The sequence below is a fragment of the Molossus molossus genome, unplaced genomic scaffold, assembly GCF_014108415.1.
Source record: "Molossus molossus isolate mMolMol1 unplaced genomic scaffold, mMolMol1.p scaffold_m16_p_6, whole genome shotgun sequence".
NCBI classification, from domain to species: Eukaryota; Metazoa; Chordata; class Mammalia; order Chiroptera; family Molossidae; genus Molossus; species Molossus molossus.
This window is the reverse complement of record NW_023425399.1, coordinates 86498474-86516134: the sequence shown is the minus strand read 5'-3', so window position 1 is coordinate 86516134 and position 17661 is coordinate 86498474. Positions and strand designations below refer to the sequence as shown.

General features: G+C 37.1%; 1 protein-coding gene across 32 annotated transcripts in view; it reads right to left on the bottom strand.

Moving 5' to 3' along the window:
* The window catches only part of DTNA (dystrobrevin alpha), a 366392-nt gene that overhangs the window by 117785 nt on the left and 230946 nt on the right, over positions 1–17661 (bottom strand). For all 32 annotated transcript variants that reach the window (XM_036246103.1, XM_036246104.1, XM_036246100.1 and 29 more), the window contains one exon: positions 9514–9581. In XM_036246103.1, the coding sequence (XP_036101996.1) occupies positions 9514–9580 (67 nt within the window). In that variant the 5' untranslated portion in view covers position 9581. The remainder of the gene's footprint in view (positions 1–9513; positions 9582–17661) is intronic.

Genomic DNA, 17661 nt, shown 5'->3' with positions numbered 1-17661 from the left:
CACATGCTTTTGGAAGTCCTAGTTATCTCATCTGGAAGATAGGGATGATGATACTACTTCTATTTACTTCGTAGGTTGCTGTAAGGATAAATGAGTGACTATACCCAAAGCACTGAGAACACCGCCTGGCACACAGTAAGTGCTATATAAGTATTCACTATTATTACTAGTATCTCACCTGTAATTTTTCCTATCAATCTCAGAGCAGGCTCCTTTCTATAAAACAACCACTACTCTTACACTGTGGCTTCCAGTTCCTTCCTAACAAAGACAAACATGTTCCCTATATTTTTGAGCTGCTTTCCCTGTTTATTCCACTCAGAAATCTCAGCATGGCTTATGATACCCACAGCACCAGGTCTGAATGCTCTTCTGCTCAGAATCCAAGTTCCTCTGCAAATTCCATTCTATCCACCCAACAATAGTTCCCACTACTCTATCCCAGGACCTCTCCCCTGCAGATAGGCTGCTTGTTACATAACCTGAATTTCCTCTTAATGGGTTAATTTCTAGACCGTGTCTAGGACACAGCAGACTTTCAACAAATATCAGTTCTTCTCTGCTTCTAAATAGTTGGCTTTTTTGAAGCCCATATTTATAGTTCATGACAGCTATAAAGGCATATAGCTGTATTTTGACAGGTATTGAACTTTCTCTTCACCAGTAAAAATGTTACATAAATGCTTCAGAATCTAATAGTTAGGGTAGCAAGTAAATAAACTGGTCTGAAAATAATTGTATTAGGAGACCATTTAAGTGCTTTTCTAATGAAACTCAGGATGAATGAGCAAGTGTCCTTCACTGAGAGTGCTCAGCATTCCCTCGACCCAAACTGATCTCTTTAGAGTCCTTTAAAAATACTATCAATTCTCCGATTACTTCATGGCTTAATAAGGCAGATAATTAGACAATAATTCTTATAGAAGTTTATTACCTAATAGGTTCATTGATACTGAGCAATTGAAGGATAAAAGAGGTAAGGACTTATCCTCACCCAAATGAGAAATTCCCTTAAACATGTTCTCAAGAGGTAGATATTTTAGCCAATGGCCATGTAGGATTCTTTCCAATGATAGGGACGATTATAACATAGTGAAAATAAATGGACTTTTTGTGTGAACTTTGACAAGTTTTTATCTGGCATCCAATTTCCTCATGTGTAAAATGGGGGTAATATCAACTGTATCAGCTGGGTAATATCAACTGTATCAGCTGGTAACCTTGGTAACTGGTACTAGTGAGAATTTAACAGCAAGCAGATGGGCCTCCATAAAAGGCTTTCTGTGCCATTTCTGAGCAACAAGTGACCGAAATTTCATTTTTATATTTGAGCTTTAACTTGCCTTTCTGTAACTTCAATCCATTTGACCTAGCTTCCCTTCTGGAGCCCCATAATCTCGTATCCCTGGCACTTGATAACTTATTTTTAAAACATTTGGAAGCTGCTATCATTATCAGTATTAGCATCTCCATTACCATCTGAAAATCATGCACAAAAGTCTCTGTTATTGCAAGTTTAGAATTTAGCTAGGGAGGTAGCTCCTTTTTGACTTTTTAGGTCGAAGAAGTTCAACTGCACAGCTATTTCAAGTACAATGTCCACCACTGAACACGGCACACAATAAGGTTTCAATACATGGACACAGATATTATTATTCTCATTGTCATCAGGCAAGGATTTGAGGCCCCAACCATTCTAGTTATCCTGTTCTATGAGTGGCTAGTATCTCCTTGAAATGAGATATACAAATTAACCCAAAGGCCACAGCCACTGCTTCACCTGTATAGAATATATAGAAAGCGATTACTATCACCTTTGATGAGGACACTTACTAATGCAATTAATTCTTTGGGCTCTAATTAAGCTAGTAGTTCATTAAGAAGCTAGTTAAAAAAATCACATGTACTTATATTAAGTCAGTTTTTTTTTTTTTTTTCTATTTAAATGCTTATTTGGGGTGGGGGCTACAGGTAGGATTTCATACTTATCTGGTTAGTTTGTTTGAAGTTTTTGCTCATGCTTCTAACCTTTCTGCTTTTAAAAAAAAATTTATTTTCTCACTGGCATTTCTAAAGGGCTTCCCAGTTTCAGGTCCTCTATAAATCTGAGAAGCTTATTTGGAAAATAAATACTCCAGGTTGTCGGACAACCAGACAGAGCAACTATCAGAAATACCTGAATGCTAAATCTGCCTTTTCCCCTGGATGAGAATGTCATTTTATTGTTGTAGTGTTTGGCTCAACAACCAGCAGAGTCTCAATATCTGTAACTACTCCTTTAGAAGAAGACATTAGGGACATAGATTATTTGCGTAAGTTTTTCAAGAATAATGATTTAAGCCCCAGGTATAAAAGGACTACGATGCAGCACACAGGTACATTTCTGGGTTCCAGGAAGATCGTAGTCTCTGAGAACAGAAACCCTGGCTCCTCTGCACCTTCCTCTCACAGAGGTCCTAGGGGCAATCTGGCAAAGGTGCACCTCTCCAGGGGCAGTAAAGAGGGGAGTAGAGATGCCACTTAGGGATGGTAGTGCACTGACTGCCCCCCTGCCCTATCATGATGTGGACTTAATGGACCCTCTGTTTTATGTAAGAATCAGGAAGAGGTCTGGAAGTCTGTCATTGTTTCCTATTTGTGTAAGTTATTCCTGGCTGAGGATGCAAGGCCTCAATATTAAAAGGGATGTGGTAAGCGATGAAGATTAGCTTTTCAGATATACAGCACACTACCTTGCACAGACGATGTAGGTGGCAAGCCAAGATCCATAATGGATTCTGGGACCCAAAAACACATATAAAACTTTGACCTGAAATAGGGTGTGCAGGCTCTTCCTCAAAATAAATGTTGTTGTCTCTGCCCCAATAAGCCATAAACATGATTCAATTCTACATATGTGGTCTCTTCCCGAAAGTCTATAAATTCATAGCCTACTTGGGAGTAGTGCATGTCTTCTGTGTCCCATTTATTGCTTAAAACCAAGGTCCTGCACAGGGCCACAGAAGAGTCTTCCAGAATACTACTACAGGCCATCCTCCAAGTTGACTGGCCCATTACTTACCCTTATACATGGTCACAACACTACCTGTAAATCTACCTAACTGCATGATGATCCAGCTCATGTTTCTCTAAGACATGCATAATCTAAGAGACTTTGTTAGTATCTTTGTTAGATACTTTCCCTGAGTTAACAGTCTAGTAGCCTTATTAAAAAGGGAAATTAACTCAATTCCTCTATAAAAAAAAGATTAAATTTGAATAAATGAATAATGAAGTGAAGTCACTAGAGCAATCCTTGTTCTTAGCATATTGAACTGTCTAGTGTTACCACTATCTTTTGTTCATGATCTGGAAGAAATCCATTTTATCATGAAACCTACATCAAATTCATCCTCCAGACTCTCAAGAATCTATATTCTCCCTCTTTAATAAAAAATGAGGACAGCCTTTTTTTATCTTTTATTTTTTGCAATGTTCTCTTTGTTATTTTTCAAAATCATGGGTAATGTTTTTCCCCCATTATTATTATATCACTGGTATATAATTCTTTAAGACATGAAGGCTCAACTCATTTAAATAACATCTGAGATTTGCTCCAGAGTAATACAGTGAGGGTTGAGGGTTAATAATTAAGGGTAGAGAGGAATTCTTCTCTCTATACTTTGATATACATTTGAAACTTTTCATAATAAAAATTTAAAGCTAATCATTTAAGGCATTTTGATGTGCTTGCACCATCTCCTCAAACCTCTCATATCCATGTTATAGTTGGAAGAAAGTGATAAAGATGAAGGCAAAGATACAGTTAAGACTGCAACTTTCAACTTTTTTCATCTCATGGCATACATAAACTAAACTAATTACTAAAATTCTGTGGTGTACTAAAAATTTTATATTTTTTGTTGATCTGAAAAAAATAGGTATAATTTTGATTCATTTACATTGGATGGCTATTGTTGTGTTGGTTGTTGTCATTTTTTAATTTGACAATCTAAGTGAAAAGAGGTCAGTGCCCCTGACTAAATAGCCAGGTACCGTGTGTTCTATAAATTCTTGCTGCACATCAATGTGCCTGCCACTGCACACAGGTTGAAAATCATTGAGTTAAGTTATTCCAATTACACTGTTATCTCGTGAAAGTCTTCTTCTCCTTTTTTCTTTAGCTCTTCTTTTCAAGATTTTTTCCTCTTCACTTTCCACCTATGTCCATTCTTTCCTCACTCTCTTCCTCCTTTCTCCCTTCTTCCTACCTTCTTTCTTTCCTTCCATTCATCCATCTACCATCCATCCCACCAACCATTCAGTCTTACCTAATTTTTGGCTTTAGGTTCATTACACTCTAAACAGTTTAACACAAATCATGTATGTTTTGCCTTCTATGTTTGTTAGCTCATTATAAACCCTTTCATATAGTCATTCAGATTCCTAAATATTTCATTCATTTAAAAAAATTCATTCATTTAAAAAATTCACTCAACAAATATTTACAGAATACAGATGAATCCTCTGAACCCTGTATCTGAACTCTTTTCCATGCTTGATGATTGACTGGATGTGCCTCTCTTTCTCTCTCTTTGAGAGAGAGAGAGAGAGAGAGAGAGAGAGAGAGAGAGAGAGAGAAAGAGAGAGAGATTGAGATTTAAAGAAGTTTGGGGTCAAAGATAATGCTTAAATTTCTACCTTAGACAACTCAATGGGATGGTGGGATGGGTAGCATTCCCTCAACTAAGGTACAAAAGGGAGAAACAAGTTTGAGGGTGAGTGAAAACAAAGAGTTCAATTTTGGGCTTAAAGAGTTTGAGTTGCTTGTGGGATGTCCAAGTGGAGCTATCCAGTGGTAGTTGGATATTAGATATGGAAGTCCTGACTATGGGATACATTCCAGGAATTATTAACAAACATATAAAATGTTACCACGTGTCTTGACTGAGCCAAGAGTAGAAATATTTTTCCAAGAGGAGACTGTGTGCACAAGTAAGTCTATTCCACATTCTATGTGACAGAATGGGGCATACAGCTGGGAACAGCAACTTCCTCCCAACTTCTCAACAGTGCCTCGCTGTTTGGTAGTTGTTCAAGGACTTCACGACTTTAAAAACACTGGATAGCCAAACCCTTGGCAGGAACATTGACTTTTTTTGTGCTGGGCACTATTAATGGAGTTAATGGTGAGCCCACCTTAAGTGGCTTCATCAGTATAAACTTTGACTGTGAGGAGACAAGGCTAGAGGGGACATTGTGTTTATACCATGACTATTCTGGATAAAATGGTTCATGAGAATGTGGGAGGTATTTTTGAAGAAATTCCTGGACACTTAGAGCCATAACAATAATGGTGAAGCCTTGAGAGAAAAAATCAAATTGTATATGAAAAGAATTGGTCAAGAACAAAACTTTGGTAAAATCTGACTTCAGGGGTACTAAGAGAAAGAAAAAAAGAAGTAGAGTGGTCAGAAAAAGCAGGGGACCAGGCTAGGGTGGTGGTGACAAAAGACAATTTGCAGGATGGTGACCCATGGTGTTAACATCTTAAAGAGGCTGAAAAGCATGAGATGAAGTTAGTAAATATAGTCCCTGTATTCACTGTGACCTAGAGTAGTGGGATCATTTGTGTCATTTTTCTGAATTTTTGAAATCAGTTTTCCTCAAACTCATAATGTGCATTGCAAAATCATGCTCTGGGTTCCATCTAACTGTTTACCTGCTGACTGTAGTGAACATTCTGAAGAAATACTGCCTTCAAACAATTCAACAGTGTTTGTTGAGTGCCTACATGTACCTCCCTTTGATTTCTGGTCCCTCCTTCACTTAGAGGCCACTCTGCTTTCTCCCCGATACCTTTTTCCTTCTGTTAGGTAGCCTTCCAAGTTCTAAAAGAATGTTTTCCAATCAGTTTACTCTCATTAAAACCTACCTAACCTGTGCCCCAGAGATTTTAAACCAACACTGATTCAGCGTCAAAGTGAATGGATTCGAAGGTAAATGTCTAGGGTCTGTCCCTACAAAGGAGTTCATGATAGTGGGTGACATGGGTGTGGTCACAAGCACATGTCATACAAGGCAGAGTAAATGTGCTCTGAGACCAGGAAAACAGAGAAGGTGAGTTTAATTCCAAAAACAAACTATTCTGCTAAAATCCAGTGTGATAAACTTGTTTGAGCTGATAAACTTATTCAATGACTGGAAAGGCCAAGGTGAAAATGACATTTCCATTGAACCAGTCTTTTTAGCTTTAATCTAAGGTACTAGATAAACTGATTATTAGGCATTATACTGAAGGCACTTGTTAGTTTAAGGGCAAATTGCCCAAAATTTCTTTAATCAAAGGAGGTGGCCATGGAGTTGCTGGGGTGGTTGTTTTATATATAAGGCTATTCATTTTTGCTTATCTGTGAGTTCAAGTTACTCTTAAATTTTTTTTTCTTTATGTATTAGAAAGAGAGGAAGGGAGAAGGAGAGATAGAAACACTGATGAACGAGAACATCGACTGGCCACCTCCTGCATGCCCCCGACTGGGGATCAGTCCCACAACCTGGGCATGTGCCCTAACCGGGTATCAAACCGGCGACCTCTTGGTGCAGGGGTCAATGCTCAACCACTGAGCCATATTGGTTGGGCATGTTACTCTTAATTTCATTTCTTTGCAATTTCTTTCTACTTTCTGCTTTGTGGTCATGAGTTCAGAGTAGATGTTTCATGTACATGTGCTGCAATCACCTGAATCTGCCAAAATTTCTTATTAGTTGTTCTTCTTATTGTTATTTTCTGTTCTTGGCCTTTGTAAAGTCAATATGCCTTAGTGTAAGACCCAGTTTGACTAAATTTTAGTCAGTATTCTTCCTCACTATAGGCCTCTGACCTCTCTTTTCTTAGAGCATTTGCTTTAGAAAACTTTGCATTGTATATTCTTTATCTTCCCCATGGAGATATAAATCTCCCAGCTCTGGCCAGTTTTATAGCCCAGGAATATCCTTCTCAAGAACCTGGGAACCATCCCTTTGAGAGGTAATCATTGAAAGAGCTCTCCCAATCTCTGTGGGAGGGTAGAAGCCTAACTACCTAATTGTGACAATTAACAAACACAATTGACCAACTTCCCCACTAATCTACTTCTGTACTTTTACAGTAGCTCATTCCAGTCCTCAAAAACTCTCCTGCCTTTCGTTCTAGTGGTCTCTTTCCCTTGTTGCAATAGCCTTGAATAAATTCTTCCTTTGCCTTCTTAAATTCTTCACATGCAATTGTTCTTTGACATCTGACATGTTAATTTCCAAAACAAAAAATCTTTTCTGCACTTTCTTCTGCTGTTTAAAAAAATATTTCTAGATAATACTTAGCTGACCAGACTTACAAGTTCCTCTTTCTTTTTAGTTCCTTCTCTAGACATCAGAATTGTTGTAAGAAGTTACTTTCCAAGTCTCCATGTTAGTCTTCTCTGATAATAGTTTGTCTTTTTTTTTTTTGGTGTCCTGCTGACAAAGCTGAGATAACCCCCAAATTTTTCAACTATTTAACACATTCTCAATGAGACTACTTTTCTCATTTGTGTGACAGTCTGCCTATCAAAATCAATTCCTCCCTTTCAAATCAGCCAATTGTTTTATCTGGCAGAATCCTACTTAATACTGTGGACATGTCCTACTTAGTGTTGATATAAATATGATGCTCACTAATGGATTGTTAAGATCAGATGTGTTTACCTGTTTTAGGCCAACATCTGAGTCTATTATTTAGCATACTCAAGGAAGAAAGACACATATTTATATGTCTTTTAAAACTATTCACTAACAAGGAGAACTCATAATATAATCTAATAAAGCTCATGACAACCCTGAGAAGTTTCTATAAAAGAAAAAGTTATAATTTGGAAAATAAATGCACAATTTTCCCAAGTCTGTCTAACTTGAAAAATTTAGGTTCTCTCTTTCTATGACTATAAAACTTATATTGATCTTTATTTGAGTTGGATAAGTTTAATTCAAAAGACATGTGTGCCATACCTATGCTAGGCAATGCACCAGGGATAATGTACCTAAACTCAGGTAAGTATTTTAAAAATCATTAAATAGTCACACATTTATAATTCTTACCGTGTGTTAGTTAATATTATCTTTAGTGTAACAATGGTAAATTCAAACATTTCCCCTAAGACTTTACTGCTTTTTATGTTAAATATTATTATTATTATTTTTTTTGTCAAAACACTTGCCCATGATGTACATGACTCTTGCCTTTTCAGTCTAAGAACCTATGAAATGGGAGGATATTTGTGCTGCTTTATATTTTGTTTAGATGGGCAGGTTTCTTGCACTGTTAGATTTGTGTCAACAAGGTCATAATTCCAAGTGACCAGCCATGCCAGAAATGAAGATACAGTACCAAACATGGCCTAGGAAATTGGAAGGTCATGGCTGAAACACTCACAGGCACTTTAGACATGTTTCTAGAAGTGAAAAATCTAGGAGCATGATTGAGATTCTCCACATCAATTTTAATTTTCTTTCCTTTTTGTTAGTTCTAACACTGTCTTGGTGTCACCAGATTAGTGGGAAAAGATAAAGGAAAATACGAATCTTATTATTTGGGACTTTCTTTTATCTGCTCTGAACCTCATTCTTGCCAATCAGTTTCAATCTTCAGTAGAAACTTAATTTTGTCTACTGCCTTCTCAGAGAATGAGGATTACAACTCTCTTCTGCTCATCCTCATTCCTTAGGCAGGGAAGAAGAGATAAAAAGACAAGAGAATTGTACTTTTTTTTTTTTTTTTTTTTTATAATATTTAATTTGAGATGTGTGTTTTTCTACCAATGTCAAGTTCTTTCTTATGAATAAGAAACTTGGCCTATTAAGGATACACTAACAACCAATTATTTACACAGCAACCATGTATTTACATAAACCAATGGCCTTTATTTTATGGGTTCTCCACTAGATGAATCTTGGTTTGGTTTCTCTTCCATAGCAGGGTGACCTCTGAGATTTTTAAAAAACTTTTGTTTAATTTTTCATTTTTTAGAAACTGGTTTGTATGGCAGATTCTTCCCCTCTGCATGAGTCTAAATGACAGCTTATAGTTTGATCTGGTAATCATGCCTGACTCCTCTTTCCCATATAAACATATAATATCATTTTGTAGGTAAGATAGTCAATGATTCCTTTCATTGTTATTAGTGCCTACAATATACTGGATACTGACATAGTGTAGAGAGATGGACACAGACTTTAAAGTTTAATAGATTGTCTTAATGCCAACACTAAATAGTGTTTATAAAGTGTGTTTGTGTGTGTATACATACATTTAGGTCCATGACACTTTTCCTTCCTGTAAAATATACAGTGCTTTAACAAATTATGATTCTTCACTAATTTAACTTTTACTTTATAGGAAGCAAAAATGCCCAAATTTACATTTTATGCAAGAAACTTAGGATTTTAAATAAAACTACACAAGTCATAGGATTTCATGTGTATTCAATGGATACTGTAGGGTCTTAAAAGTTCCATACTTACTCATCTCTGCAAACAGCTGTCTTCTTTCTGCCATGGTATTTCCTCTTTTCCCACTATCTTCAATCATTCTACGAGACAAAATAGGGATAATGTGTATTATCCTCCTGCTAATGAGGCAAACAGCCATTTCCATGTAAACACACTTGCTGTAGTTATGCCATAAATACAGACAACTAATACTGTGTATTTCAAAATAGTACTTGTCCTTTTACTAACTTAAATTGCTATACATATTTTCCTATATATAAAGCTGTTTGTATTTGTTTCAAGGGGTATAAATTTTTTATTTTCTTATTTATTTATTTTTTATTTTTTGATTTTAGAGAGAGAGGAAGGAAGAGGGAGATAGAAACACTGATGAGAGAGAACATTGATTGGCCGCCTCCTGCATGCCCCCCGTTGGAGATCAGGCCCACAACCTGAGCATGTGCCCTGACCAGGAATCAAACCCATGACCTCTTGGTACATGGGTCCATGCTCAACCACTGAGCCACACCGGCCAGGCAAATTTTTAATTTTCTAACACAAACATATCCACAATAGCAGATTTTCTTGTGTTTTAACTAGGTACAGCCCTCTCTAGTCTGTTAGGTCATTCATTTTTACATAGATAGAGCTCATGTTTTAACTTTGGGAATTCCTACAAAGACTATAAAGCAGATATAATGCATCCCATTAAACAAATGATGAGACAGAGAGTTTCATGAACTTAGTGAAGTAAGTGGCATAACTGTTTGGACTCCAAGATTGGTATGCTTTCATCACGTTCTGCTGCAAATTGTCCCTTGTGCACTCAAAACCTCAATTTAGAAGCAGGTGATTTTCTAAAAGTTCACTTCTAAGTTGAGTGTTTAGAACCTGCAACAGTTTTCTATATACAATTTTATGCAAGGTGGTTAGGTTCACATCCCTTGGCTTAAATAAACATACTGTCTGCAGTGGAACTATCTTAAAAAATACCAATAGTTAAAACAGAGAATGTAAAAAGTTACAAAAAAAATTAGAAGTTGATTTGAGAAGAAAAATAATGAGAAAGTTAATGGAAATATTCTTAGTTTGATAGAGGACTTGGGCTAAATATTAAGGGTTTTACAGGTTGATGGAGTTGATTTTTTAGTATATCTAATTAAACTTTTAAATACTAAAGTTTCATCTCTCATATACACATATATGTATACATTTAAATTTATCCCATTGTGTTTTGATTCTTGGGCATGGTAAATATAAGGTACAGCTGATATTTTTGCCTGCCTTTCCATGGACCTGCTCTTTCTCAAATATAGTTCTCTGTCCACACTATATTTTTTCTTTGGTCTGGATTGTCCTCTCCCTATGCTTAGTTAACTTGTAATTACCCTTCAGGTCTCAATTTAGGTGTATATTCCTCTAAAATCCCTCCTAATTCTCTCTGATTGGCTGGGTTTAGTTCCTTTCCTCTAAGCCTTCTTGTCTTACTATGCCTTTCAATAAACACTGAGCTTAACAAATCTTTATTGATAGCTTCTATTCTCCAGACACCAAATGAAGCCCTGAGTATAAAACAGTGATCAAGTAAGTCATAGCTCCTGCCTTCAAAGTGCTTACATTCCAGTGGAGAAGATACAAAAGCATAAAAGAAATAAAAGCGCCATGAGGTCATTATAGCTGTAGATGTAGAAAGAAGGGTATGTGAATGTGAGAGAGGCTGATTATCTGGGGATACATTTAACAGAACTACATGCAGAAGACTGCTCAAAAGGTAATAGTGCTGTGCACAAAATAACTCATTCAATGGTAAAAGAAGAAACTGGTGGTGAAAACCACTTGATGTCAGTCAGATTGGTCAAACAGCTTTCCTAGTTCCATTTATGAGTCAAAGACTATTTGCCTATAGCCAGGAAAAGGAAAGAAGGGCATGGATCAACCTTGGTTTACAGAGTTAAGAAAAGTGTATACCCATTCACAGTGGGTGGTAATATAACCAAAGTCAGGTTAAATACTAATCAGGAAAAAAAGAGAGTTATTAATGAACCTGTGGTAACAATTCACTGTGGAACACGATTAAACACTTTCTTTTTATAAGATTTTAATTGTGCAGGTATGGTTGATATATAGAGATCTGGAGAAAAACATGCTCTTCCTGATTTACATAATCCCATCTCCTTTATTCCAGAGGAAGAGGGTAGGTAAGAATCTGACATTCACAAAATAGTCCGGATATAGCTCCCCTTTTTATTTCAAGAGGATCAGAAGTAGAGTCAAAGGAGAAGGGGAAAGGACCAATGATATATTCCTGCGTCTGTCTATATGTTGGAACACGATTTTACAAAAGCATTAAAAATAAATCACAAAGGGTGGCAGGTTGGAAGGCTCTGACTGAAGATGTCAGAGAGGCAGAGCCTGGCTTCTGAACTCCCAGCTCCTGCTGCCTGTACTACTCGTTTGGTTCCGTTTGTAACATCTCTTTCTAGTTAACTTTTTCAGCGTCTCCCTTCAAGGCTTTGAGGGCAGCAATCTCAGTTTTAAATTCTTCACAGTGCCTAGCAAAATCCAATCAACAAATGCTTTGTATATTTATTGAAATAATAGATAAAAGAGAAAAAAAAAGAAGAAAGAAGAAAATTGGTGCAACAATAAAAAAAGAAAAAGAAATAAAAATAAGAGCTAAGTGTGCATTCCATGAAATGGACTTTCAATTATATTTCTGAAAACTGATTCATTGAAGGGTGAAATTCAATTTGTACTAGTTTTGGAAATTAATTATTTGAAGTAAGAAAAGCTAATTTATATCTATTATAATCTAGGACCATGCATTTTAAAGCAAAATCTTGTTTTATGAAACAAGTTGAAAAAATGCAAACTACATTGATGTTACCTTTTAGTCTATTCATCACGTGTTTTAGTTAATTAACTCTTAAAAGAACCATCATTAGTTATGCAATAGGTATTAATTCTCACCTCTAAGTAAAATGTGTACCTTATAAGGAAAAGAAGGAAAAAACTCAGTGGTATGAAATAATAGAAAGCATGGACTATAATTATAAATATAAAAGGAAAAATTATACACTTCTCATTTTACCCCAGAGTTTCTTGGGAAGCAGCACTTTTAGGTAAAATTGAGAATACTCATTTATTACCCATTGATCACAGCCATACTAGTGAGAAAGGGGGGCATGTAATTTACAGCTTACACTGATTCAGTATTGGGACTCATGGACAAAGTAAGCTCATGAATCCCAATAGGCGAGAAGCATCACTGTGGGCACCTTAGTTTCCAATTTAACTCTGATCAGCAAGACTTGAGACAGATAATGCCTGACCACAGGCTCGTGGCTTTAGAAAAAGAGAAGAGCGACACTTTCAGTAGAGGAAGGAGAAAGTGTTTTCACAGAACAGTTTTGCTTCTGAATTTGTCAAACGCGGCTTTTTATGAATTTCAGTACATCTAGAGCTGCCCAAAGTTGTAGGAGGAGATGAAGGGGAAAATAACCCATCTCTGATAATACAGTGTCACAAGGTGTGTGGCTCACCAACAGGCCTAATTTGGTCAGTTTCTGTTGCTCCTTCATGGAGACAGGATGCTTCCAATCTTGGCATTTACCATAAGATTACATAAATGGCAAGACCTAAAAAAACTAACAGTGATAAATAAGTGATGAGCCCCATGTTTTGTTTTGTTTTTTACACTAGAGCTCAGTCCCACGAATTATACAGGATGTGCTTTGTTTTACTTTTCTTAAGAAATATTTACAATGTAGCTATAATTTTTCAGACACTCTGCTAGTTTCTCTGAAAGGAGCATCAAAGAGAGGGTGACTCTGGAACAGTTTTAAAGGACAAATAGGAATTTTCCAGATAGAAAATAGTAAAGGAAGGGCAACTATAGTTGGAAGGAATCATAAAAGAGCACGGAACTTTCAAAAGTGTGTAAAGTTGTATTTGGGGACTGGGGATGACAGTTCAGCATTGCTGAGCACAAATGTGCGTGGAGATGGAGAGGTGAACAGGCACCACATCGAGAGAACCTCATTTGTCATCTCTAGACAATACAGGAGTTTTCTCTGGGGGACCGGGTGCCATCCAAGGTTTAAGCAGGAAATTGAGGTGTGCAGATTTAGATTTTGTCAAGATGACTCCAGCATGAGTGAGTGAAGTTGAGAGCATGGGTAGGCAGGATGGGAGGGGGTGGGAGCACATGATCATGAGAAGAGTCCAGTTAGCTGGATACTTCTGTGACTGAGGAGCAAACATATTCTGTTTTGTACTAAAGGACTAATTTGAAAGAGATTTAGGACACATTCAATAGGACTTGCTCAGCAGGTCACATGAAGAAGAGTAGAAGGACCTGAGCTTTTGCTTTCCCACAGCATTTCACATGTAATAGGAAACATCTGAGGCCCTCGTGGCACTAATGAGTTGGTAGGAGGTGAGTTCACTAAGTCACCCTTGTTCCAGCCTAGTCATTAAAACAGGTTGCAAGCCGAACAGGGAGAGTTCCAACTCTTTGCCCTTATACATGGGGGAGGAATAAAATAACAAAGTAGAACAGTGTGGGAACCAGCAAGATATAAAAAATAAATCTAAATGTAGGGCACAGAAACGTAAATTGTATTTTGAAGCAGTAAGAATAAGTTCACATTGAAATATCACATTCTTGAGTTACTTCCTTCATTTCGTTAATCCACCATCATCTATAATATACATTTCTATTACACAGGACACAGTACACTTTAAAGGTAGAAGCTTAACCTAATGGTGTCTTACATTTGTGTACATTTCCCAAGATTATAAAATGCTTTTCCCTATAACCCTAGGAGGAGGTAGGGGAGGTATTATTCCCACATTGTAGCTGAAGAACCTGAGACTCAAGCAGGTAAAGTGACTGCCCGGAAACATACAGTATTTTCTGGCAGGGCAAGAAGTGGAATCTTTTTTGTTTTTTGTTTTTAATTTTTAAATTCTTAGGCTAGTATGGATTCTAATTACCAGTCATCTAATTCCAGATGCCACTGTGCAATACAAATTAAGATTTCTGAAGCTGTTAAACTGTAAAGAAGTGGACAGATGAACAGGCCAAAAGGAGAATGGAGAGGAAGGGTCCACAGCTCTCTCAAATTTCACTGAAGATCCCTCTGTTCCTTCTTAATGGAATTCCCCTATCTATTTGAAAACATTGTTATACTAGAAAAGTCATGGTGATTAAAATAATCTCCAGCTTGCAGATTTATGTAAACCCAGACACATACAAACACGCCAAACTCACACACTGATTTGCACTCTCACAGTTTCAATCCACAGAAGCCAACAATGTTTTTAGAAACGTCTGGCTCTGCTTTGCTTCTGCTGCACTTCAGCAAACAATTTAAGACTTGCAGACCATGTATTTAGTATGGCGACACTGTTCCCAGGCTTTATTCTCCTCCATCTTGCTCCAGGTGGGTGACAGGAAGATGCTGGGTTCAGCAATCACAATGCTGCACACTTCCCGAAGTTAGTAACTGCAATGAAGGCTGTTTCAAGCTCCTTTCCTCCTTTAATTGATTTATTGGTGGCATATAAATGCCTGTTTCCATTTCTGTTAATGAAAGAAGCCTCTTATATGACTTTCTCAGATTTACATTCAAGTTCTAATCTCTGGCAATATAATAAAAAAGTATTCAGAGCTCTTTCCTGAGGCAAAGTATAATTGCATTTGCTTTTACTTCCTAGTCCTTTATTGAGATGAGCCCCTGAAAGGAGGAAAATGCTGCTTCTAAAATAAATGGTTATAATGGGTTTCTGACTTTGCCTTTTACTTTGAACATCATCTTCTGCTCTTGGAACATCATCTTCCCTGGAAAGTATCTGCCATGGTAGCTGCCAGCTGTGGCTGCCCACCACACCAGCCTGGAGAAAGTATCAAAAATGAAAATGGGTGCATGCACCGAATCTGGGGTTGGAGTGGAGCATTTGTTCTTTTTAAAAGTGCCATAGGTATTCCTGAAATACAGCCAGATTTGAGCTAGAAATATTATACTAGTTGAGTTTGACCATGAACGTAATTGCACAACATTAGGTTGGAATTCTTATGTTGCTTTATATTATGTTTCTCCAGCTTGTAAGACACACCATCAAATCTACTTTGAGCCAAGGGAGAAAATAATGAATTCTTTGGGAAATGTAAATATACATAAAAATATACATACATTAATATGGGCACCTAATGAGGTGAACTTTAAAAAAACAGAAAATGCCATTGAAAATGAGACCTTTTTTATTCTTGAAAGAACTGTGCTCAGTGGTACTTTAAGTCAGGAAGGAACTTGCTGTTCTAAGTGTACACGACGTTTGAGGACATTGGTTTTGTTTGATTTCATTTGGCTTGGTATGAGGCTAGGACTCCTGCTCAAAAGAGCAGCTGGCATCACCCTCACCTCCCCCTTACTATTGGTAAAGGATTAAAGATTGCAGAGCGAGGCTGGGAGCAACTTGGCATGGGTAAAAGGAAGCTTTTGGAAGAAAGATGATCAAAATTTGAATTCGAATTCATGTGAGTTCAAAGTTCTAAGAATGTCTCTGAAGGACTGGGGAACCCTGACTAAGAGCTTGATTAAAAGGACCTCAAGGGTCCCTAGAGGAGATTACCATAAAGAGGGGTTGGTCTGTACTGCTGCCTCCAGCACTGCATTGGGACCTAAGATTTTTTTTTAGAGAATCATGTTTTAGCCAATATGATGTACCTTTTGGTATATATATATGATATATATGCACTTGCATCTGTATTTCTCAATAGCAGTAATTTATGGATATAGGCCCCCTTAGTTATGGTAGAACTATGGCTGACCTTAACACTGGATGAAAGTGTTCCCTCCTGCTGGGATTGCCCAGTTCTTAACTTTTGCGGGGAGGATGTTAGGAAATGACTGCCTTTCAATTGTTTGAAACTTTCTTGATTTAGTATAACATGTCACTGTTCATACACATAGGTCTGTTTCTTTGTCCTACATATCTAATAAATGAAAGCAAACATATAAACAGTCCCTTCCCCTCTATAATTAGAAGACCATTTTTCACTAATTTTGCAATAAGACAACCTCAAATTTGGTAATTGAATTTTTGAGCCTCACTTATATCATTATAGTGAGATTACACTATATATACATAAATAGTTATAAAAGTGAAATATCTTAGAAAAGTTTAAGAACAGAAATTCCATTAAAAAAAAATTTTTTTTTATTTCAAGTGACCGAGTTAAATCTAGCTTCTCAGTGAAAGGCTGTGACAAGACAGAATGTATAAGCTGATTAAGCAGTGCGGTGTTGTCTAGTCTGTAATTTCTTTTAAGGTTCAGACCCTTTTTGATTTGATAAAAGATATAGACCTTCAACCCACCAAAATGTCCATATCCATGGATACACAAGTAAAGGAATTAGAGTTCTTTGCATGGGCTGGCTTAGGGGAAGAAAGCCAGGATCGAGTGAGAATCAAAGGTTGCCTTATTTTATAGGCAGCACCAACTCTTAGTGTCAGGGAGCATCCAAATTTCAATAGATGCATCTACAGAGCAACTGCCCAGGGGAGAGGTTAAGAAGGCTGGTGGTGGCCTCATAAAGGCAGGAAAACAGGCAAGATGTCGAGGTGCAGCAATGATGTTGGGAGAAGTCAGTGATGGCTCTTCAGGTGGTAGAAACCCCAGTGCCTGGATTTACAAACTCAGTATTCACATGGCAGGCAGCAACTCTCATCTGGGAGATCCAGAGTGCCTCAAAACATTACTGGCATGACTCCTGGCACTTGAAAGGATTCTTCCATGGGCTCATTGTTATCTCAGCTTCTAGGAGTATGATCTCCCTGAGGAGAACTGGGAAAAGGAGAGTGAGAATAAAAGGGTAGGGCAGAGCATTCAGAATCAGATGTAGGCCAGGGAGGCTTGCATGCTTTAATATTTCCATATTTTTTAGGTTTTAGGGTTAGGGAGTGCTGAGTTTGGAGAGGTAGAAAAGGGAAAGGCAGGTAAGTATGTTGTTTTTCGCAATAGGACAAGAAAATCTGACTTTTTCCTGGAGAAGAAATAATAATAATAAGGATGAGAATAATTACCACAATTTAAAACAATTACCATTTTATTTTGAAAAAGCTTACTATATTTCAAGTATAATGCAGAAAAATTGTTTTCATTATGTTCTTATA